Raw genomic sequence first — 26,235 nt, 5'->3', positions numbered from 1 at the left:
ATATGAATTCGTGTGATCTAATTCGTACAATTTAGCACGACTTGCTCATCCCCCAATGACGGTTGGGTTTAGGGGTGGGGTTAAGTGCCACTCCTCCTTTTTAAAATCGTTCAATTTTGTACGAATTAGCCACTAAACTTGCAAAACGTAAAATGCTTACATTTTCTCGTGAGATCAGGCTGATTAATATACATAAACGTATACATTTTTTAAAAAATTACATTTAATTTACACTGAATATAAATACTTAAGATATAAACAAATGTTTTCTCATATATATATATATATATATATATATATATATATATATATATATATATATATATATACATTCATGTATGTATGCATTTATAAATATGTGCAGAACACATAAAATACACTGAATAGTCTGGATATACAGTAAACGGTATTGGGTGGGAAAAAAAGGGTCACACTTTATTTTGATGGTCCGTTTGTTGAATTTAAGTTACATTGCAACTAATTCTCATTAGATTATAAGTGGACTGTTAGGTTGGGGTTAGTGTAAGTTGACATGTACTTGCAAAGTTTTTTATAGTCAGTTCAATATCTGTTGAAGGAGCAGTATCAGCAGATATTCTACTAATACTCAACTGGACCATCAAGATAAAGTGTAACCCAAAAAAGTGATGTTAAAAATTTTTGTTCATTTAAATATTTCATTCAATCCCATTAAAATGGGGGAAACATTGTACACTGTTTTGCAAATGTACAAATTGTGTATTAAATTATTATTTTTACTTAGCAGAATAATTTTATTTAGCAGAACTTTTATCTAAAATAACTTAAAATTAAGGACAGTGGAAGCACTTCGGTCACTAAAAAAAAAAGACTTAAGGTTATTGCACACTGAATCTGGAATTTTTGTCCATAATTTTGGCACGTAAAAAAAATTATTCGACCTCTCTTTGTATGAATCATATTAACACACTGTTCCGAAATGTACGTCTTTCATAAAAATTTAAACCGGGCTTGATTTTTAATTTTTTTTTTTCACCGTTCAGTCACTGTACAAGTGAAAAGCTAAATCCAGAATGCCATCATTTGAGCTACAGATAACTTTATGATGAACACAGTGCATTGTAGCGGACAGTTGAGAACCCCTGTATGCTATATTTAGTGACTGATGCACCTCTGCCCTGCTGTTTGGTGTGTGTCAATACATTTGATGTCCTGCATAGACATTATGATAGAAATCTTTGGTTTGTTGCTTCGACACATCAACGTGGCCGCCATCTATAATGTGTATAGGTACTGCCAGTCTCTGACGTGACTTAAGACTTGCAATGTATCAAAATTCCACTGATTTCCTGAAATAAACTTTGCATTTGGGGATAATCCAGCGCAGATCTTTGATAATGATATGTGGCCTATTGCTCTTTCTACTTTGGAGAAGAGAGAGAAGAACAAAGTAGCACTGCTTGAACTGACTCCGAAATGTTTTGCGTTTTTTGGTAATGGATTAATTAATACACATCGGACTCAGTGTGCAAGGTTTGTTTACATGACAAATTTTTCGCATATGACTATAAAAAAAAACACATTAAGATTTCGGACTTCAGTGTCCAAAGACCTTTAGAGTTTATACTTTATTGTCATTTTTCTTGTGGAACAGTTTCGACAAAATCAATATTACATACTCTTCAACCAAAAAGCAGCAATATGCAACTGCAGTTACAAGTTCACAAGTTTTGGTAGCGTGTTTAACTTGATAGATACATAATAAATAGGGTCGACTATTATGTTAGGCTTAAGTTTGATAGGTGTCGTCAGCATAGCAATCGTATGAAAATCCATGTTTGTGACCCCATGTCATGTGAATGAAGAAGTGAAGTGGTTCAAGAACAAAGCCTCAAGGCACCCCACACACAGAAGGCATGATAATCGAAAACCGCTTCCCAACATGTTTTTGTCACTTTAAAAGACATCACATCATAAAACATCAGATTCAGGTGAGCGACAATCACCTCTAAAAGCATCTAGGTGTGAAAAGTGCCCATCTGGAGCTGCTTTACTGCCCCATGTGTGCCGGTGCTCTGTACCCTGAGCGTTTTAAAAGCAGGTGAAGAGAAGGAGCCACTGTTATAATGAGTCTCGGGTTTCCGCACAAAGTGACTGAGATCAGTTCTCTGTGCCGTCTTTCTGGGGTTTAATACTGTTTGTGACGCTTCCACTGACGTCATTGAGCTCATGATGGTTGAGCAGATGTTGTTTTCCAATTGTGGTCATTAGCAATTATATGATAAACAGTGTCCTAATAGGCTAATTGTTGCCAGTCGGCATGAGCTTGTCCCCTGTGTTGCAAACATGTAGGCCTTACCTACACTGTACAAAAATGCTGGGTTCCACACATGTTGTCCCAACGTAAATTGTTTAAGTTAACTTAATTGTTTTTGCAAATTTAGGTGGATTGAACATAATATAATTAAGTTGTTTCAGAAAAAAAACTTAAGAATTGTGTTTGTTTAATTCATTTTAAATAAGTAGTTTGAACAAGCAGCAGAAGTCATTATGTGTATCAGAGCTTGATTTCCTAAATCTTCTGAACAATAATGACTGTTCATAAGGTCACATCAGATTAACAATATGTTTTAAACAGTCTGATCTCACGAGAAAACGTATTTTACATTTTGCCGGTTTAGTTGCTAATTCGTACGAGTTTAGTCGTACGAAATTGTACGATTTTAAAAAGGAGGCGTGGCACCTAACCCCTTCCCTAAACCCAACCATCATTGGGGGATGAGCAAGTCGTACTAAATTGTACGAATTAGATCATATGAATTCATATGAATTAGCCACTAAATCAAAAAGTTACGAATTGCCGTGAGATTGTGTTGGTTTTAAAGCTAGTTTAGATTATGTGATGTTTACCGATATAGTTTTAGTCATACAAGACTGACACATGCTTTTTGTTTGAAGGTGATTATCTTAACCCAGGGGTGTCAATGTCAGTTCCTGGAGGGCTGCAGCTCAGCACAGTTTAGTTCCAACCCTGCTCCAGCACAATAACATGCAGGTTTCAAACAAACCTAAAGGACTCAATTAGTTTGATCAGGTGTGTTTAATTAAGGTTGGAAGTAAACTGTGCAGAGCTGCGGCCCTCCAGGAACTGACTTTGACACCTTTGTCTTAATCAATGCATGTTTTGCAAGATTCCTCTATCTCTAAGATTTTATTGAACTCTCCTGCTTTTAGTGTTTTCAGAAAACTCGTTTATGAAGTAAACTCACTTGGAGTTATTCAGTAAAGCTTTTTCCAGAATTTTAAATAAGTTTTTTGTTATATACTAAAGGTGCTGCATGCACAGTTGAAACCACAAGTTTATATACACTCTAAAACAAAGGAACATAACCCTTTTTTTTAAATGTCTGATGGTAAATCATACTAAACATTTACTATTTTAGGTCCGTTAGGATTACCTACATAATTTACATTTGATAAATGCCAGAATAATTAGAAAAAAAATATATTGAATTTTTTTTATTAATTTCTAGACAGTCAAAAGTTTACATACATTTCCTTGGTATTTTATTATCTTTGCTTTTAAACTGTATAACTTTGGTCAAATTTTTTGGGTCTCCTTCCACAAGCTTCTCAAAATAGTCTGAAGGAATGTTGGCCCATTCCTCCTGACAGAATTGATGTAACTGAGTCAGATTTGAAGGCTGTCTTGCTCGCACAAGCTTTTTCAACTCTGCCCACAAATTTTCTATAGGATTGAGGTCAGGGCTTTGTGATGGCCAAAAACATAATGTTCTTTCTTCATGATGCCATCTATGCCGTGAAGTGGAGCAGTCCCTCCTGCAGTAAAACAGCCCCACAACTTGGTGCTGCCGCCCCCATACTTCACAGTTGGGATGGTGTTCGTAGGCTTGTAAGCTTTCTCCTTTGTCCTCCAAATGTAACACTGGTCATTATGGTCAAACAGTTCAATCTTAGTTCCAATAGACAACAGTACATGTCTCCAAAAATCTTTTTTTCCCAGTGTGACTTAGCAAATTGTAATCTGGCTTTTTTGTTGATTCTGTCTTGTTGATTTTTCCATGTTGTCACATAAGGAAGCAGTGTGTTTGAGATTTTCCCTAAATACTATTCTTCTGTTGTGCCCACAATTAACTCAAATGTTGTCAAGGAGCCAATCAGAAACTTCCAAAACCTTGACACCTTCATCTGTGCTTTTTCAGAGGCAGAATAATCTTATTGTATGTAAACTTGACTTTCAAGAAAAGTTAACAATTTCTCAAAAAACATCTCTCTCTTTCTGCTGTTAAGCATTACAGAAACAAATTTGATAATCCTAACTTACCTAAAAGAGAAAAAGTTTGGTCACATTAACATCTTTTTTTCAAATGGTTATGTGCCTTTTTATACAGTGTATGTAAACTTCTGGTTTCATCTGTAAGTTTTTGACTATTCTAAAGCATAGAAATATCATAATATGTTTGTAGATATTTAAGAAACATGCCAAGTGAACATTCTTGTGCATCTGAAAAACAATTCTAAAGTCAGATATTTTGCTTGAAAAATGTACGTTGCGTGCTGAAACATTTGTCTTTGTTTTGGTCATTTAACCCTCCCACTGCCATTTTACCCAATTATATCTCAGCACCCCACGTTGCCTTGGTGGAAAACCGTGTATTTCATTCATTCATTTCAGTCATGATGGCTCTCAAAGCATGTGTCTGTGGCGAAAATGCGATTAATGTATTGCATTAGTTATTATTATTTTTATTTTAAGTTATTATTTTTATTTTTTGCAGTGTTGCGTGTTTATTCAGTGTGTTTCCCGGTCCGATCTCGTCCCTTCATCTTTGAAGAACAGCCTCATTCACAAAGTCAGATTTGCTATTGCTTTGGGCAGGTTGACAGAAACCATCCTAACAAAAGCTTTTCTTTTGCTTGGGACAAAAAAAACTGAGAAAGTCAAATAAATCCCTCTGTCATGATGGCTGACGGCGACTGGCGTGTTTGATCGCCTGACAACATCTATTAAAGTTGATAGTCACATGGCTGATGATGGACAGAGCAGAGACTCCTGAGGGGACGAGTGTTGACCTGCAGTCAGAAAACACAGCGGGATAGTGTGAATGAATGAGCAGCTGGACACACGCACCAGCAGCGCTGCCCTCCTGTCATGACTGAATGATTGTGTTCATGAGATTGATGAACACCAGCGCAGTATCTGACCTGTAGGAAACTCCTGGTTTTCAATAAGACCACACTAGGCCAGAGTCATGGGTTTAATAAGACTTTTTGAATACCGCAAATAACTAATCAATTCAAATGAGCACTTCATATAACATTCATTCATTCATCTTCAGCTTAGTCTCTTTATTCATCAGGGGTGGCCACAGCAGAATGAACCGCCAACCTATCTTGTAGATGTTTTACACAGCAGATGCCCTTCCAACTGCAACCCAGTACTGGGAAACATCCATACACTTTCACATTCACACACGTACACTATGGACAATTTAGTTTATTCAATTCACCTATACTGCATGTGTTTGGACTGTGAGGGAAACCAGAGCACTCAGAGGAAACCCAAGCGAACACGGAGAACATGAAAACTCCACACATAAATGACAACTGACCCAGCCGGCACTCGAAACAGAGACCTTCTTGCTGTGAGGCGACAGTCACCGTGTCGCCCTCTTCATATACAAACCCAATAATACTTTCACTACACAATTTCTCAACACCAAAGCAACATTGTAAATATGATTGTTGTAAAATGACCAATTTTAGGGCATCTTCTCAAGATTTGTCTCTTGTGGTTTTATTTTCTGTAAATATACTCATTTCATTCATTTTCCTTCAGCTTAGTCCCTTTATTAATCAGTGGTCACCACAGCGGAATGAACCGCCAACTCATCCAGCAAATGTTTTATGCGGATACCCTTCCAGTTGCAACCCAGTACTGGGAAAATATACACATTTAAACATCCTAAATTATTCATTTCTTTATGACTTAACCCTATAAAGTCAACTACATATTTGATACATGAAGGACTGTACATTATTAAAATAAAACATTTGTTAACATTGCGTCAATAACAGCATTAGAAGACTCATGCTAAAATAAATGTATTATATACATGTGGATTTATTACATTTTTGTCGACTTTTCTCAATTCCAGTTCCCTATCATACTCTCCAGCTTCTCCTCTAAATAATGTCATGTTGTAATAAAAGCAATAGAAATAAATAAAAAATGTCCAAATTTAATTGTTGGAATGCACATTACTAATCTAACATTTATGATAAGTGTTTTGAAATCTCACAACCAAAAAATTGTTTTATTTCAGATTTTTTGCAACCTAAAATTACTGATTTTAGGGCATCTTCTCAATTTCTGTAATTTGTTGTTTTTTATTTATTTATTATAATTATTTTTTAATTATTCATTCATTCATTCATTAATTTTCTTGTCGGCTTAGTCCCTTTATTAATCCGGGGTCGCCACAGCGGAATGAACCGCCAACTTATCCAGCACGTTTTTACGCAGCGGATGCCCTTCCAGCCGCAACCCATCTCTGGGAAACATACACGCACACACACACACACTCATTTACTACGGACAATTTAGCCTACCCAATTCACCTGTACCGCATGTCTTTGGACTGTGGGGGAAACCGGAGCACCCGGAGGAAACCCACGCGAAGGCAGGGAGAACATGCAAACTCCACACAGAAACGCCAACTGAGCCGAGGCTCAAACCAGCGACCTTCTTGCTGTAAGGCGACAGCACTACCTACTGCGCCACTGCATCGCCTATTTTTTATTATTTTTTTGTGAAAATATACACATTTACACACCTTAAAACTGTTTGCATTTTAACCCTATTAAGTCTACTGTAAATCATCATATTTGATACATAAAGGATCTGTACATGATCAAAATATTTATTTTTCCAATTTGAATCCTTAGAGATGCACATTACTAATCAAAAATCAAAGTTTTGATATGTCAACCAAAGAATCATTTTATTTCAGATTTATTGCTACATAAAATGATTTTAGGATGTCTTCTCAACTCTTCACAAAATATCTTTATTTGTTTATGTACATCTTAATCCTATTATGTCTACTACATCATTTTTGAATCATGAAGGAAAGATTTCCTAAATTCTCATCCACATTTCTGAATCCCTTCCCCTCTTAAGTTCACATCCGGTCTAAATACTGTCATATTGTAATAAAGACAAAAACAAAACAAAAAAATGTCCAAATTAAATTCTTAGAAATGCACATTACTAATCAAGAATTAAGTTTTTAAGAATTAAAACAAAATATCTTTAATGATTCTTGGCAAAAAAGGAAAAATCTATCAATTTAATATATTATATTGTTGGCGATTACTATTAATATATCATTCCCTTTAAGATTGGTTTTGTGGTCCAGGGGCTTGTGTATGTGTTTGTATCTTTAATGTTTGTATGAACTTTTTTATTTTTAGCCTCCTTGTATATTTTACCCAATTTTCTGTTTAACGGAGAGAAGATTTTTCAACCATTTCTAAACATAATAGTTTTAATAACTCATTTCTAAAGCCTGATTTATTTTATCTTTGCCATGATGACAGAAAATAATATTTGACTGAATATTTTTTTTTCAATATTCTAGTGTTCAGCTTAAAGTGACATTTAAAGGCTTAACTCGATTAATGAGGCGTGTCATTGTATAACAACATGCTGTAAAAATGGTTTCTTCTATAGATAATCAATATATAATTGCTTAAGAGGGCTAAATTATCCTTAAAATAGGTTTAAAAAATAGAAAAATGTTTTTATTGTAGCTGAAATATAACAAATAAAACTTTCTCCAGTGGAAAAAATATTCTAGCAAATACTGTGTAAAATTCATTGCTCTGCTAAACATCGTTTGTGAAATATTTGAAAAAAAAAATCACAAGAGGGTGAATAATGTTTACTTCAACTGTATACATAAATACGTGCATAAAGAAAGCAGTCCATTATCTTCTTTAATGTGATAGCATGAGGGTGAAACTTTTATGAATGGCAAGGGTCTCCACCAGTCTTCTGCCCTCGTCTTATTTGTTTTAAATAAACCAAAGCTTCAGCTCGGCTAGCAGTACAGATTCTCTCTCTACCTCTTTTTCTCACTTGTTCACATGAATTCAAGCAAATGCTTTGTAAAGGATGAATGGCAGGAGGCATGCACGTTTCTTGTGCTTATGAAACGCTTGGCCGTAGACCTTTTATTTCTGCATTGGTGGTGAAAAAATGCAGAGTAGAGCCAAAGGGAAATGGCCTCATTCCACATGAGGAATGCAGCGTCGCATTTGGGACGTCTCCTCTGGTCTTTGAGCTGTCGTAAGGTTCAGCTCTTGTTGCCCACGCGCCACAAAGCACAGAGCATTGTCAGACAGCTGTTAGAGCACAAACGCAACCCTACAGTTCATGCACTGACTGCCAGGTAGATATCATTAGTCCAAGAGATGTTCCATAAATATCTCCATGAAGATGTGAATGTAAATTTGCTGCTTTGACAGCATGGATCAGTTTTTGCCAACTCTATCCCAAAGCGATTTAGTGGCGAATTTGTATGATCTCATTGGTACATTTCAGTACGATTTGCTCATCCCCCAATGGGAGAGGTTTGGTGCCATACCGCCTTTTAAAATATGAGACATTTTTGTATGAATTCCTCTGGATTAGCTACTAAACTGAACAAAATGAAAATAGTTATGCTTCCTCGTGAGATCAGGTTAAATTCACAGCTTTTGTTGTTGTTTTCTTGTTTGTTTCTGAAAATGCAAGTTGGTCTGATCATCAACTGATTTCATTTGTTGTGATTGAATATCTGAATTTATTTTTCCTAACCATTGATGTATCAGCATTATAACGATGTCTGATTCGGGAAATCCTGCTTTTACTTACATGAATACATTTAAAATTCAAAACATTTAAAAACATTTTAAAACTGCATTCAATTAATTACTACATTATTAATCAAATAAATACAGATTTAGTAAGCAGAAAAGTCTTCTTTACATTAAAAAATAAATTAATTAATTAATACGGATCCCAAACCTTTGACCGGAAGCTTATGTACAGTATATCCGCTTGTTAAGTGCGCCACTCAGTTGAGTTAAGAAATTATTCATTTATGATCACTTTTAATTCATATCACACATTAAAGTTAATTTTATATAAAATCATAGTGTACACAACAATCTCTGGGCTTGCTGCATAACAAATACCAAACTTTTAACAATTTATAAAAAAATGAATCACTTTCTGGCCATCAGATATTAGGCATGGACATACTGTATATATTGTGATCGTGATTTTCGAAAGTATTAAATCGCTTTGTAAACGTTTATTATTACCATTTCATGAGTCTCCCCATATAGTTGAATAGAGCGCTTGCATCCGGAAGCCGGTTCTTGTGACGTCACACTTAACAAGCGGATAGTAATGATTTATACAGTATTGTGAGTTTGTTAGAATATTTTATATTCCTTTTACTTATTCAGTTAGATGCAGATTCATTTAGTACAGAGTTTTCATTCAGTCTAAGGCTTTTTAACCTGATGACTTTTTATTATATTTCTTTAAGTTGGACCCTATTCCCGAAGACATCCTACAGCAGAGACCGAACGCCAACGCCATTCAATCCATGGAGAAAGTTTTGGAAGTCCAGAGTGAGTAAACAGTTACAGCAGGTTAAAAAACATGTATTGAACACACCAACATTTTTCTCAGAAAACTTCTTTCTAAAGCTGCTGTTGACTTGAAATGTTCACCAGATGTCAATAACAACTGAAGTAACCCATACATGCAAAGAAAACAGAGTTAATTAGTTTAGAAATAAAGATATTTGTGTAATACAATGAAAGTGAAAAAGTATTGAACACATGAATAAAGGAAGTTGTAAAAAGAGATGGAAAGCCCAGACAGAAATTTAAAATCTCTATTTTTTGCTCATTAACAGTATAAAGTAATATTAACTGCTTCAGTCCAACATCTGCATTACCAGATGATGAAGATAAAATCAGGGTGGACATTTCAGCAAGACAATGATCCAAAACACAGCCAAGGAAACTCTCGACTGGATTCAGAAAAGAAAATACAGCTGCTAGAATGGCCAGTCAATCGCCTGAGGTGAATTCAATAGAAAATAACAACAAATTTCTTAAATAAGAAATAAGTTTCAAAGTTTATAGAAGAGACCCACAGAAAAGTCAAGATTTTTAGGCTCTGTTGGAAAAAAATCACATCTGAGCAATGCATGCGACTCCATTTTCCATACAAGAGGCATCTTGAAGCTGTCATTATAAAAAAAACATTTAAATACATTTTATTAGTTTAGTACCTTGTTGTTGTGTCATTCCATTGTAATTATACCTAACTATTTTTACTGATTTGTTTTGTTTCATTTGTATGTTTGCATTGTTTTTCATTTTGACCCAAATCAAGGCCAATTTCATGTCAACAGCTCGCTCAGATATAAATTTCCCAAAAAAAATCTTGACATGTTCAACACTTATTTTACCCACTGTTTATGATCTATTTACTGCTGCATTAAGTACATCAAGCATCTGTAAGGTTTTCTGGAGTAAATTCAGCAGTATACACTAAACCTGATGCTGTTGGCGTTTTGACATCTTCACCTCTATATAGAGGTAATATTGAGCACTGAGCTTTGAATGATTTTGTGTGCAGGTAAATACTGGCGTTCACTGCAGCGGTCAGTTTCGACTCTGGGTTACTCTCTCCGTGAGGCTCAGAGATGTGAAAATGAAGAGGCAGAGACGGTCACCGCCATGGCCTCGCTGTCTGTGGCCAACAAGCACATGGGGAAGAGGTGAACTGACTAGTTATATTTGAGTTATATTTTACCAGTTATATTTATAATCAATCATTTTTTTCTTGTATTACTAATCATGCTAAAAAGTTAGTTGACCCAAAAATTGAAATTTACTCACACTCAAGAGGTTCCAAACATTTGAGTTTCTTCATTCTGTTGAACACAAAAGAATATGTTTTTCAAACAAGCCAAACACTGGTAACCATTGACTTCCATAGTATTTCTTTTTCCTGCAATGGAAGTCAATGGTTACAGGTTTTCAGCTTTCTTCAAAATATCTTCTTTTGCATTCAACTGAAGAAAGAAACCAATTGGGTTTTTAACAAGAGACTAAATGATGTTAAAATTTTAAGTTTTGGGAAAAAAAAAATCCCTTTAATCAGTCATTGATTTCTGAAGAAATTGAAAAATTTTCGGAAAAAATTGTCTAAAGTCCTATAGATCAGGGTTTCCTAACCACATTCCTAGAGGACCACAGGTTTTGAATGTCTCCTTTGTCTGTCACACCCATTACAGGTCTTCCAGTCTCTGCTGATGATCTGAATCAGGTGTATTTTGTTAAGGAGATAACCAGGAACATGGTTGAGAAACACTGCTATAGATCTTTGAATATTTAGAATCAATCAAACTTTTCTTGTAATACGAATCATGTTCAAGGATTAGTTCAGCCAAAAATCGAAATTTACTCTCTCTCTCTCAAGTGGTTCCAAACCAATATGAGTTTATTTCTTCTGTTCAACATAATAGACGATATTTTGAACGAGCCAAAACTGGTAACCATTGACTTCCATAGTAGGAAAATGGTTACAGGTTTCTAGCTTTCTTCAAAATACCTTCTTTTGTGTTTAACAGAAGAATGAAAGCCAATCAGGTTTGGAACGAGTGAAGAGAGAATAAACTATGACAGAATTTTCAGTTTTGGGAGAAATTAATCTGTATTAATCTTTTGATCAGTAATAGATGCCTGAAAAAAAAATGGCAAAATGTGAAGAATCTAGAATCGGTCAAAATTTTCTTGTATTACTAATCATGTTCAAGGGTTAGTCCTCCAAAAATCTAAAATTACTCGCTCTCAAGTGGTTCCAAACCATTGGAATGAGTTTCTTTCTTCTGTTCAACACAAAAGAAGACATTTCGAACAAGCCAAAAACTGGTAACCATTGACTTCCATAGTAGGAAAAACAAACAGAAGAAAGAAAGCCAATTGGGTTTGGAACAAGTGAAGGGGAGAGTAAATGATGACAGAATTTTCAGTACTGGAAAAAAATAAATCTTTAATTAGTAATAGATGTCTACAAAAAAAAGAAAATTCTGGGGGAAAAAAAGTGTGTTTGGAAATGTACTAGTTGTACCTCTCCCCTTAAAATTAATCAAAATCCTATAGATCTATGAATATTTAGAATCAATTAAACTTTCCCTGTATTACTAATCATGTTCAAGGGTTAGTTCACCAAAAAATCTACATTTACTCTCTCTCAAGTGGTTCCAAACTATTGGAAAGAGTTTCTTCATTCTGTTGAACACAAAAGAAAACATTGAACAAACTAAAAACTGGTAACTATTGACTTATATAGTAGGAAAAACAAATACTTTGGAAGTGAATAGTTACAGGTTTCTAGCTTTCTTCAAAATATCTTCTTTTGCACTCAACAGATGAAAGAAAGCCAATCAAGTGTGGAACAAGTAAAGGGAGAGCAATTGATGACAGAACTTTCTGATTTGGGAGAAGTATCCCTTTAATCAGTCATAGATGTCTAAAAAAGCAAATGTGCTGGTCGTATGATGAAGGAACCTCTTAAGATTTAAAACCTCTTTGTGTTTCAGGCCTGAGGAGGAGCCCATGGAAGAGGAGCCTCCATTGTAGAAGATGGGCAGGACTGCTTTGGTGACCCTCTGGGCTCAGAGCCTCTTCCAGGCCTCTGATGTCCCTCTAATCTCTCCATCCGTTTCATTTTTTGTCCCACAATGTGCGCTCTTTGAGCACGGGATCCGAAACGGCCTGAAGAAATCTCCGTGAGTGCGACTCAGCCGTGTTAGTCTGTCTCTGTCTGCGGCCGCTCGTCCAGGGATGGCGTATCCCCCTGGTCTGTCCGCTGGGACATTTAACTTTCGAGCAGGACATAGACTCACGTTCCATCGTTAGATGTGAGAGCTGGTGCTTTCGGACATGAAACTTTGTTTGATTTATTCATCACTTTCCAGAGCCACTATGACTGATTTGATTTTGTCGTCTCTCTCTCTCTCTCTCTCTCTCTCTTTTATTGTTTGTTTGTCTGTTAATCTTTTATCCGAGAAAAAAAAACAAAAAGTGACTCATTTCATTCGCCATTCTTGCTTCTGACGTTCGAGACCCTCGAGGGTGGACGATGTGATTGGGAGCGACAATTCGAGTTTGTGCCTTTTCAAAAAGAGTTTTTCCTCGATGGATTGAGAAGAACATTGCCTTAAACTAGTTACAGGAGGGAAAGACGTTACGCCGCCTCATTTGTTTTTGTTTTAATTTTTGGGGTCAACGAATCAAGAAAACCCTCAGCATGTTTACCAGGAACTCCCTGCAGATATCGTCATGTTTTTATGTTCCCTCATTTTTACTGTGCTTGTGTTGGACGTTACATGACTTCAGCGAACTTTAAGGTAGTTGCCAGCTATAAAGGGCAAAAAAAAAAAAAAAGCGGAGCCCTTCGATTGAATTCTCCAGCACTTACAAGAAGGCAAGCCAATGTAGCGACTTAATTCAACTCTAATGACCAAATACGCACCTCCCTCCTTTTTTTTTTTCCTTCTCCGACAAAGACGACGACTCTGAAAGGTTAACCAGCATGCAGCTTTCCATCTGCCATCTGTCGTAGTTTAACAGCGCCAACGAGCATGAGTTTGCTGCGATCATATTAGGATAGGGCTGCGATGACCGTGCGTCATACGATTTGTAGTTCCAGACAAACTTTCTAGATTTCCGCCCCTGGTTGTACTTTTATATAGCTATGAATGTCTAGTATTCCGGGTTACTTTAAGGGCACTAGCATATATCACTACTAACACTGATACTACTCAACAAGCGGAGAAAAAGAAAAAAAAAAGGGCTGGTTACCGATTTTAAAATGTACCACTTTGAGCCTTCAGACGTGCCACCTGGTGAGATTTAGCGCTGGTTTTTATCCTGCCGGACGGGCCTGAGCGAGAAGGGCTCTCTAGGGGCAGGTGCTACCGTCTTTCGAAAAACACAATCCAGGACGTAGCGGGACCACCAGCTTCCACAATCGTAAAACTTACGCCTCTGAGATGACTGTGATACTCAGACAATCTGCATGGGACATTGACGTAGTTTCAGAGCCGATGCGGCACATACAACTGTATATATACGCAGTTATGCATGCTGACAGTAGATCATTTGGCTTGACTTTGATTGTACATTGAACTTTACTCGATGAAGAGGCCGTGATTTGTTCAACGACCCTCTCTAGCCTCTCGGCAACTACCTTTTTCTGTGCGTCATGTTCAATATGAGGCCATTATTCCTTTATATACGCCTGTCACGTATGACTACTCCACTTATTTTTCTTTTTTTGTTACCTGTCGGGTTATTTGCGTGTTCATTTGTCAGTCCTCGTAGTTGACAAAGTGTTTTTTTTTACATGCTTTAGTTTCTTGTTTTAGTTGAGAGCAACACAACTTTTCGTTCGTTTTGTTTTGTATCCGGTGGGAGGGAGATGCTTTTACTTTGTATACTGATTCCGACAATTGTGTATTTACTACGTTCTGTTCATAGTAGATTTATATGACAAAGATCTATAGATATATTATATATTATAAAGATTGCAGACTCTAGTGATATATTTCAGTATGTGGTCTGGCTTCCACTGAAGGCACTGTTTTTTTATTGGTTTTCATGCGTTCGCAGTAGCACCGTAAAACTCTTGATCAAATGGATCTTCATGGTTCCAGGCTTCGGGTTGACAGAGCGCTCTTTAAACTCTGATATTGAAGTCCCATGAAAAGCTATTATGGACTGACACTGTACATTTCCATTGGTAACAGTCCGTGTCTGAGTAGATGCTGACATCACAGTGACCTGGTACTGTACATCGAAGATGGATTTTGGATATTTTTACGTATTTGACTATAGAAATACTGTTTTTCTAAATACGTTTGAATGATTTCAGCTTGCATTCGGGTCATATTTTGCCTAAAATGTAAGATTTTTGTTGTTTTTTTAACAAAATAAGGCGTGCTTTTCTGTTTGTTTGACCAATAGCAGAAAGGGGACTTCTGTAAGGATAAGTATAGGACAGAAAAGGATAGTCCACTCAAAACGTACTCACTCTTTCTTCTGTTGAACACTAAATAGGATATTTTGAAGACCATTGACTTCAATAGTATTTGGTATTTGTATTTTCTACTATGGAAGTCAATAGTTACAGATTTTAAAGCTGTCTTTAAAATATAATAATTTGTGTTTGACAGATGAAAGAAACTCATAATGGCTTGAAGGAAGTAGGTGTAAGTGGATACATTGTTTGGGGGGTGAACTTACCCCTTTAAGATATCAAAAAGGATCATTAATGATGCAAAAATATCAGACTTTATCTTCATAAAAATGTAATAATTTAATAACACATTATAATGTTTCATTCGTAGAGTAGGATTTAAAATGCATCTTAGTTAAGGTTCATTTCAGCATTAACAAATACATATTTTAATGAATGACAATGCATTAATAAATATTACTTATGACCTCTAATAGGCTAAATTAACTAACAACAAGCAGCTGTATTAACTAACTAGCAGAGATTAATATTATTACTAATGGGCATTACTGAAAATGGCTACCATAGCTTTACAATAAGGTTCATTGGGTGATGCACTTACTAATAGAAACAATGAACAACGCACATTTTACAGTATTTGGAAATGTTTGGTCATTTAAATGCTATCTAATGTTAAGAGATGCAGCTGATTTTAATGTGCTAGCAAATGTTATTAATTAATATTGACAAATGCCTTAAAGCTATTATTTATTGTTCATTTATGACAATGAATGTTGTCGACGAAATCCCATTTTAGAAGGATACCAATGTAACATGAATCGATACAATAATTCAACAAAATCCTTATATTTTAATTATATTCTGCTCACCAAGGCTGCATTATCAAAATGAAAAATGCATGATTAAAAATACAATGGAAACATTCATATTGCGAAAAATGATTTCTATTTAAAATGACCTGTTCATATACGAATATATTTTATAATGTGATTCAATGTTAATATAAATTTTGTCCAAATAAAATGAGCACTTTTAACTTGTCCCCATCCTCCCGCTGGCCTACAGATACTCATACTAGTGGATGCTGCTTTTTCATTGGCTGTAGGTATTTGCTGATGTTATTTTCAATCAGAACACATTTCACACGGCATGATTTGAATCGCCGACAGGTCCAGATATTTAGCATGACAAATATCTGATCGGTGTCGACGACCCATCAGCGATTCTCTCAGATCGCATCTTTGATAGTTCACTGTGTGATTGTTATTAACGTGAATGTGCACCGATTTGCCTGTGATTACAGGACACCTAAATCTCACAAAACTATACAGTTGAAGTCAGAATTATTAGCCCCCCTTTGATTTATTTATTTGTTCTTTTTTAAATATTACCCAAATTATGTTTAACAGAGCAAGGAAATTTTTACAGTATGTCTGATAATATTTTTTCTTCTGCAGAAAGTCTTGTTTAATTTTGGCTAGAAAAAAAGCAGTTATTAATTTTTATAAACATCATTTTAAGGTCAAAATTATTTGCCCTTTTAAGCTTATTTTTTTTCGATAGTCTCCAGAACAAACTATCATTTTACAATAACTTGCCTAATTACCCTAACCTGCCTAGTTAAATTAATTAACCTAGGTAAGCCTTTAATTGTCACTTTAAGCTGTATAGAAGTGTCTTGAAAAATATCTAGTCAAATATTATTTACTGTCATCATGACAAAGATAAAACAAATCAGTGATTAGAAATGAGTTATTAACCCTATTATGTTTAGAAATGTGTTGAAAAAAAAATTCTCTCTTTTTTTCTCTCTGGTAAACAGAAATTGGGGTGGGAAAAATAAACAGGGGGGCTAATAATTCTGACTTCAACTGTATATGCATTTTAAGAAAGAATTATTGACCAGTAAAATGTCAGTTCTTTTTCTAATATATTTCAATGAATGTTAAATGGAAAGAGTTTTTTTTTTCAACAATAGTTTAAACTAGTTTAAAAAAAATTCTTAATAACTAATTCTAACTTCTAACAATTCATTATGTCTTTGTAATACATAAAATTAAACCTCCTTGTTTGAGCATTCAACTCCCATACAAAAAAATTCCAGCTCAGAATGGGATGGGTGCAGTAGAAACAGTGGGTTACACTTGGGGGCCCTTCCAGGGTGAAGTGATTTCTTAAAACCTGTCGTCGAGTCAAAAGTCATGCAGTCTGAACTCATCATAAAGCAGTTGTAAAATGAGCCAAAAAAGGTAACAAATAATAACTAAATAAAATAATGTTCCTTTAATGTGTCGATGATTAATAAAACTTTTTTTTTTTTTATTCCTGAAGAATTATGCGATGCTAGAAAACTGGGTTAATTACACCTTGAATTTCAAGAAACATAAAAAAAATTCTGTGATTTTTATTTTATTTTTAAATTTTTTTATTATTATTATTATTATTTTAATCTTATTCATTTATTTTTTTTGTTCACAAACAATCTTCGATTTTGGGCTGAAATGTGACCCGGTGTCAATCGTGTTGGTTTTCTTTGCTTTAACAGTGATGTCAGCACTCTCAGTTTTTGTGGGACCATTTCTTTTCTTTTTGTGAAATCTTGTGTCTTGTTACTCTTGGAGCATGATCTATTTGGGGGCATTTTTTGATCGAAATCACATCCATTAACTCTCATCTGAATTGCTTTCAAAAATGAAGTGCGCGGACCGACATTGATTTGAAAGTGGAGATGTTAGAAAGAAAAAAAAAGCGACATTCCCAAAGACTCTCGTAATACCAATCCACACTCGGACCACCACAAAAAGAAACACTCACAAACCACTTTGCAATAATACACAAAAAAACTAACGGCAGCCTACGGACTCAAAGTCTTAACAAAGGGACATCTCTATCTGGGATTAGTTTTATTCTTTTTTTGCTTTTGTTTTGTATACTCGATTCCGTTTGTTTATTTTTATACCTTTCTTTGTCATTCCTGCTAAATTTGCCACGAGGTCTGGCCTGATTGTTGTTGATTTCGCAGGCCAGGGTGAAGTTTCTTTCATTCTATTTCCTTCACAGCTGTAGATTTTCTGCATGGTTTGTGCGTCCGCATGCCTGTCTGTCCTTGTAACATATTTGCACAAAGGAGGAACGCAGGAGGCTTTTGGAAAACGCATGGGACCGAGCTCTTCTGTCCTCCTCTGTTTCTGGTCAGTACGCAGACGGAATGACGCTCTCGGTGTCCGACGGATGTGCTTTTTACTTGTTTTGAAACTAAAAAAGGAATGAAAGAAAAAAAAGACTTTTGAATATTTTACAACCACAGCAAGAACGTTATCTAGCACTTGTGACATACAGACTATAGACTTTATGGTATTTATGTAGAGCATTGTTTTAGGTGAACTACGCACTACGCCACACGTTAGACTGTCCTCTTTTGCTTTCCTCGTTTTGTTTTGTTTTTCTGCTCTTCCTATTTTTTCGGGTTGACTAGGAAGAGATTAGAGTCTTTCCTTTAGAAACATCTGGAACCATCAAAGGGCTTTTTCCAGATGCTTTGTCAGATATTTCTTCAGTTTGTTCAAAAAGGAGAAAAAAAACACACCCAACACTTATCAGCCAGTAATACCTGTGACCACTGTGGCTCGAGAACAGTTCTAGGTTTACAAAATGTAAGAAATGCATATTATTTTTGTCACTTTGTTTTTCCATTGTTACAATAGAACTTTTCTTGGGACCTTTGCTCTAATGTTTGTCTTTGACATCAACTATAAAGTACCATGTTTTTGAATACCGCAATATCTTGTTGTTTTTTCACAGTTCTTGCTAGGGTTGGCAAGTAGTCCACGGGGTCTTAAAAACTACTAAAAGTTGATAAACCAATTTAGAGAAATTTCAAGTATTGAAAAGTCTGCAATGCTTCTTTACAAGGTAGTACATTTTGTATCAGTAAGCTAAAGTTTGCTTGAATTTGATCCCTGTATCTGTCATGCTGCTTTGTTTTCTGCATTAACCAGTGTTGCTAGCTGATTTTTTTTCTAGCCAAGGAGTGTCAAACTCTATTTCTGGAAGCCCTGCACAGTTTAGTTCCAACCCTGCTCCAACACACTTACCTGTAGGTTTCAAACAAGCCTGAAGGACTCAATTAGTTTGATCAGGTGTGTTTAATTAGGGTTGGAACTAAACTGTGCAGAGCTGCGGCCCTTTTGGAACTGAGTTTGACACCTGTGTTCTAGCCCAAAAGCTGTCCAAAACCAACCAAAACGCACAAAATAACACCCAAAACATTAGATTAATATTATATTTATTTTATTTAAATCAAATTTTCCTAGTTACTTTAACGATCATAATTTTAAACCATACAGCAACCAACATCAGCAGTCACAGAACCACAACATAACAAGCTCTCATCGAAACACTGCCCCTCTCTCACCCACACACTGCACTTAATGTTAGAGTATGTTTTACTTTCGAAACGGGGTATACATTCATCCCATTTGTCATTTTAAATTCTTTTGAACATAATTAGGTGCTGCTTGTTAATCAGACAACGCCTCTATGTTTGTTCTTACTGTCAAATGCGGAAAAAATGATCGATAAAGGTGTCATGATAAACCAGTGTGAATTTAAGTGCAGGCGCACACACGACGGGGAGTCAGATTTTGATACAACTTTCCTTCATCTCCAACTGAGGGTGAGCCCACGCTGTTTGCGCCATGCACTGGTCACTACTAAATGGAAATGGAGGACACAGTTATGTTTTGTTGAATAAGTTGCATATAAAAGTTACATTTCAAAATAGCCCAAATTTCGTTAAAGCACCTATGCCATTTTTACCCGCAAAATCAAATTCAAAACCGCCCAATCTGGCAACAGTGGCAGTAAACAAGGCAACACTGTTATTCCTGCTGTCGCAGGGGCATTAGAATTTTTATTCAGTATATAAATAATGTTTTAGTTTAGGACTAGTTTCTTACAATTAGTATTTAGTTAAAAAGTTAAATTGTTACTAGTTGAATCCTAAATTGGCAATGAGGTCTTAAAATTTTTGAAAAGAGTCTCGAAAAAGGTCTTAAAGGGTATTGAATTTCACTCTCTGATTCCTGTCTATATACCCTGGTTGAGTATCGTTTGGGGTTATTTCAATACTGGTGCTAAATTGATAATTTTAAAACAGTACCCGTGTCAAAATGGTGCCTGAACCGATACCTTTGAGCCACAAAATTATGGTGGATGACAAAATTATTTGACTAAAATTTGTTTCAGTACCCAACCTTGCCACTCAAAGAAATTAGTTTTTGTTGCTTGTCTAAACTGCTTATTTAAAATGAGCTGAAACGACACAATTCTTGACATTTAGTTGGAACAAGTTAATTGTTTTATGTTCAATCCACTTAAATTTGTAAAAAAAAAAATAAAAAAAAACAATAAGTTAACCTAAATCATTCATGTTGTCCCAACGCAAATCAATTATGTGGAACCCAGCATTTAGGTCGCTAAGTGGCACTGTTATTATTATTATTAATATTATTATAGGATATGATTTCAGTGATTGGATGTCAGTTTTCTAACAAGTTTTCAGCTGCTAATATACATCATACTTTGATTTTATAATAATGAAAGATTTGTTAAAAAACTAACAAACATTATACTTAAATCTCACAAAAAATATATATATATATTTACATAATAATGGTTATTTTCACTTAATATAATAACTAATAATCCCTTAGTTAAAACTAGAATTAAACAAAATATATAAAAACACACACCAATTTCCTCCACAAGTCCAAAAACAAGTGGTACAGGTGAATTGGGTAAGCTAAATATTCTGTAGCGTGTGTGAGTGTGAATGAGTGTGTATGGATGTTTCCAGGGTTGCAGCTGGGAGGGCATCTGCTGCATAAAACATATGCTGGATAAATTGGTGGTTCATCCTGCTGTGGTGACCCCAGCTTAATAACGTGACTAAGCCGAAAAGAAAATGATTGAATGAATATTATATCTATGCAAATAGATTATTTCAGTCAGCACTGAAGCCAAATCTGGAGCTAATCTAAAAAATAAAAAATAAAAACTTACAATAATGGTTTAAAAATTAGTACACCCAAATTTTATGTTAAGGAAAATACTTTTAAAAATGTTTAAAAAGATGAATAATCATGAGAAGCAAAACAAAATATATGAAAACTTGTTGAAGTTTTGTAGTTTTTTTTGCACTATTTAGTTTGAATTTAAACACATTATCTTTCTATTTCTAAAGATGCTCAGTGACTTAAATATTATTTTAATATTTTAAATGTTTTGTTCAAATGCACCAATATATATGTTAATTTTCGAATTGGAGTGTACTCATTTATAATTGTATACTTACTAATTTTTGTAAAAATAAATAAACAAACTGATATTTCGGTCCAAATTCAGAATCTTTTTTTTAACAAGACATTATTAAGATTTGACTGAACCTGATGGCCAAAATCGACACTGAAAAAAATGATTAATTGGATTTACTTAATTTTTTTAAAAGGTAAATGGTTGCAAACTATTTATATGGGCTGAATTTAAACAAAAAAATTAAGCTGAGCATTACTAAATTCAATGATTATTTTTTTTCAGTGTGACCAAATGACTTAACATCTGACCTCAGCTCCTGCATGCACTAAAAAAATGATTCATTGAATAACTAAAAAAATTTTTAAGGTAACTGGTTGCAAACAATTTATATGGGCTGAATTTAAACAAACAAATTAAATGTAGTAATGTTCAACATAATTTGTTTGTTTAAATTCAGCCCATATAAATTGTTTGCAACCGCTTACCTCAAAAATTTTAGTGTGGTGTCTACAGCACTGCCCCCTCTGTCCAGACGAGGGCATCATTACAGTAGTCACGACAGGGATTAACAGCTCATTTACAAGAGACAAGGGTCAGACTTCTGTCCAAACACAGCAGAGCCTGATAAATCCAGCAGATTGACCAGCGAAAACACAAACAAGCAGCTCATTCAAGTCCATCCGACTCTGGAGAGAAACTATGCAAACCATTTTAGCGTCTGTCACCAAGCGAGATATTTGAATATTCATAAATCTGACACTCAGGGACGTGTGACATGGTGGAGGTAATAAACCAGTGTGAAAGAGACGCGAGGAACAATATTTACTGTCTCGCGGGTTGACAAAGGATCGTCTCCAAACGACGTAAAGAAAGCAAAGGTGACGTGATCTACAGGGATGAGTTCACATATTTGAGACTGTCGGGAGAACTGATGACCAGGTCACTCAACTCTCTGGCCTTTGACCTGTAGCTCGGCCCATTTCGGTGTTTCTGTCAAATTAACTTATATTGGTTTAAAGCATATTGAATGCAAGTGTTCACTAAAAAATTCCTTTTCATTTGTTCTCACTGAAGTGATTCTAAAATTTTTGTAATTTATTTCTTCTGTTTAACAAATATTAAGATATTTTGAAGAATGTTGGGGGAGGAACTGCTTATTGATATTTATAGTACATGCAAAAAATGCTATGGATGTCTACTTTTTCCAGCATTCATTCATTCATTTTCCTTCAGCTTAGTTCCTTTATTCATCAGGGGTTGCCACAGCGGAATGAACCATCAACTTATCCAGAATTTTTTTACACAGTGGATACAGTAATGGGAAACATCCAATTTTTTTTTTTTCAATGTTTTTTTTATTTTATTATTATTTTAAATTAAGTTACTTAGTAAATAAAATAATAATTTCTAGTACGATCTTATGGAGTACTATCAAATTTACCCAAATTAATATTTATAATACACTGAAAAATTAATTTTTTGTGCTTGTTTAACTAATTTCTAAATTGAGTTTTAAAGGGCAACTTAATAGTTTTATGTGTTTAATCCACTTGAATTTGTAAAAACAATTATAGTTAACTTGTGTTGGTACATCATGGAATTGTGTGGAACCCTGCATTTTTACAGTATATCATTCATTCTCCTTCGGCTTAGTCCCTGTATTCATCAGGGGATGCCACAGCGGAATGCACCGGCAAATATATAATATATATAATATCCAGCATATGTTTTACACAGCAGATGCCCTTCCAGCTGCAAGCCAGTACTGGGAAACACCCATACACTCTCACAGTCAATTCAGCTCATTCAATTCACCTGTAGCGCATGGCTTTGGACTGTGTGGGAAGCCCACACGAACACTGGGAAAACATGCAAACTCCACAGAGAAGTGCCAACTGACCCAGCCGGGGCTTAAATCAGTGACCTTCTTGCTGTGAGGCAACAGTGCTAACCACAGTGCTAGTCACCGTGCTGTCCCTACAGTATATCATATAGCTCTTATTAATTTTTTATATCACTTTATTTTCAACTCTTATAGTTGTCATATTTTAGACATAAATGCAAATGATGCAACACAGGCATTTTAACTCATGGTCTCGCTTTTTGAGGAGGAAGGACATTTTAAAATAGTTCCTATAATTGTTTTATTATTCTGAAAAAAAGTCTTATATACACACCCACACACACGATAGTCTACAGAACAAACCATCATTATACAATAACTTGCCTAATTACCCTAACCTGTCTAGTTAACCTAATTAACCCAGTTAAGTCTTTAAATGTCTCTTTAAGCTGTAAAGAAGTGTCTTGAAAAATATCTGGTCAAATATTATTTACTGTCATCATGGCAAAGATAAAATAAATCAGTTATTAGAAATGAGTTATTAAAACTATTATGATTAGAAATGTGTTGGGAAAAAAAAATCTGCTTTCCGTTAAACAGAAATGTAAAAAAAAAGATAAATGGGGTTATTTCTAAGTTAAACTGTATATAAAAATGTATTAAATGTAAAAAAAAAAGTTCAATATTTGTTACAATTTTAAACTGCTTACTTACTATATGTAGTTTCAAATGGAATTACATGTATTACTCCAGTCAGTGCTTTTATTACTATTACCATTAATAATAAAAACAATACTACTAATAATAGTAATAACATTTAATATTACAGTGATTTCTGAAGGATCATATGACTTTGAAGACTGCAGTAATAAAGCTGTAAACTCGTCTTTAAAATCACTGGAATAAATGATTCAATTAAATTACAAACTAAAGATAAATTTCCACTTGTGGACAATAAAGAAAGTAAAGTACTTTTGAACAGTTATTTTACAGTGCAATAACATTTCACAATTTTATAACATGAACTGTGTTTTTGAGGAAATAAATACATGGTGAGCAGGAGAAGCTTATCTTAAAACATTTAAAAATCAATGGGGTGGGGGGGGCACTTTTGTCCAATGATTTGCCAAATTAACCTAATGTGCCTAATTAAGCCTTTAAATTGTGCTGAAAAATAATATTTTGCAAAAAAAGTATATTATTATGAGCTGTCACTGTGGCAAATACCAATATATATATATATATATATATATATATATATATATATATATATATATATATATATATATATATATATAACATTAATTCTTGACCAAAAAAAAAAAAAACATTGAAAAATATCTGTTAAACAGCACTTGGATTTCAGGCTGTACTCACTCTATGTACAGTTGTCTTGAACCGGGCCAAAGCACGCTTGTCCCTGCTCCCGCCTCCCCCCATGGCCCGCACTCACATTACATTCGGGCCAGGGCACGCTTACGTCATCGATGCTGCGCTGTTCAGTAAGCGCTCTCGCTCAGCACAGTGGAGATTTCTTTAGTTATATCGTTTATATAGTTTTAGTCCCATTCCAACATTTCGCCGAACAGATCAGCTACTTTTAACACTCGCAAACAATCATAAAGCCCTCATGCTGCAGGACTTAGGAGGTTTGCTGAAGGTGCGCAGCTGTCGTGCAGTTAGAGTTAATAATCTATGAAATTGAACAGTAAGAATGATTAATAAATCCATATGAAACCGTCCATTAAAAGTCACGTCTCTCTTTTAGTTTCGGGCTTAGGCACGTTTTGCACTCACACACAAGCGTACTGCGCCAAAGCCCAAGTGAACTGTGCTCAGGCACCCCTCTTCCAACCGTGTCTGAGCCCGATTCAGAGCAATCACACTTCTCAAACGATCCAGGAAACGGGCCTGGGCTCAGTTCGAATAGCATAGTGTGAGTACCCTCATTTGATTTCAATTTCACAATATTTTTTACTTCAACTGTAAATCGAATAAAAATGATAACATTATTAATATTAATATTAAAAATAATAGTAATAAAAATGCTAGCAAATGTCTGTCAAACATAGAATTTCCAAACAGCATAGCTGACACAAATGTGACATGATACCTAGGAATGCGTGCACATATTGGGCTCCCCGGGTGTCAGACAGAGGTTGGGTGTCAGTGAAACGTTTAGAGACTGTCAGCACAACGGCTGACCAGGTCACTGAACCCTATGACCTCTGCCCTTTAGCTCAGGGTCAGGTAAACCACATATGATCCCATTCGGAGCCTCGATCGTCCATTCCCACAATAAACCCATCGTGGAGAACACCAGCCTGACACATCAGACGAAAATCCTCCCAGCGGGTTTCTGACAGTGCGGTCTGCGGTCACACAATTGAACGTTGTTCTCTCTCTTTCTCTCTCTATCTTTCTGCTCATCCTCAGTCTATCATTACGGTCTCTTATATTAGAGAAGGGCACCGTTCCAGAGCGCCGCTCGCCACTTCTCTGCAGTTTTTAATTGTGGCTCTGAGGTGGTGGATGAAGACAGCTGCGTTTCAGAGCCAAATTACAGAGAGCCGAAGAGATGCGACGCAGGACCTGCGCTTCACCCGCGGGGTGTGGACATCAGCCTGATGAATTCTCCATTTAGACTAGAAATCACAGATTGTCAAACATACTCCATTCTGATTGGAGGGGTGCAGTCAGAGCCACCGTATAGTAGCTGATAAACCATTTAATTAAATAATCAGTGTTATACAATATTTGAGGGAGAAACATAAGATAAGGTACACTACATTATCTTAATACAGTATACTAATACCAACCCAGGTTCATTCTGAAAATGTACTGACATATTCATTTCTGGAGAGCGCCAAATAAGAGGAGCTGCATTTTCCCCCCCGAATCCACCAGAGGTCGCTGTGTACACTTTTAGAAATTTCATATTTCTCTCGCGAGTGCATTC

General features: G+C 35.4%; 1 protein-coding gene and 1 long non-coding RNA gene across 5 annotated transcripts in view; one reads left to right on the top strand and one right to left on the bottom strand.

Moving 5' to 3' along the window:
- The window catches only part of hdac4 (histone deacetylase 4), a 399,927-nt gene extending 383,384 nt beyond the window's left edge, over positions 1-16,543 (top strand). The window contains exons 25-27 of one of the 2 annotated variants that reach the window (XM_005172529.6): positions 9,603-9,687; positions 10,709-10,850; positions 12,678-16,543. In XM_005172529.6, the coding sequence (XP_005172586.1) occupies positions 9,603-9,687; positions 10,709-10,850; positions 12,678-12,717 (267 nt within the window). In that variant the 3' untranslated portion in view covers positions 12,718-16,543. 2 annotated transcript variants of the gene reach the window in all.
- Positions 1-26,235, bottom strand: part of LOC141376202 (uncharacterized) — a 55,128-nt gene that overhangs the window by 22,067 nt on the left and 6,826 nt on the right. The window lies entirely within an intron of this gene.

This window comes from Danio rerio, chromosome 9, assembly GCF_049306965.1.
Source record: "Danio rerio strain Tuebingen ecotype United States chromosome 9, GRCz12tu, whole genome shotgun sequence".
In the NCBI taxonomy this organism is placed as follows: domain Eukaryota; kingdom Metazoa; phylum Chordata; class Actinopteri; order Cypriniformes; family Danionidae; genus Danio; species Danio rerio.
This window is presented reverse-complemented; position numbering and strand designations above follow the sequence as displayed.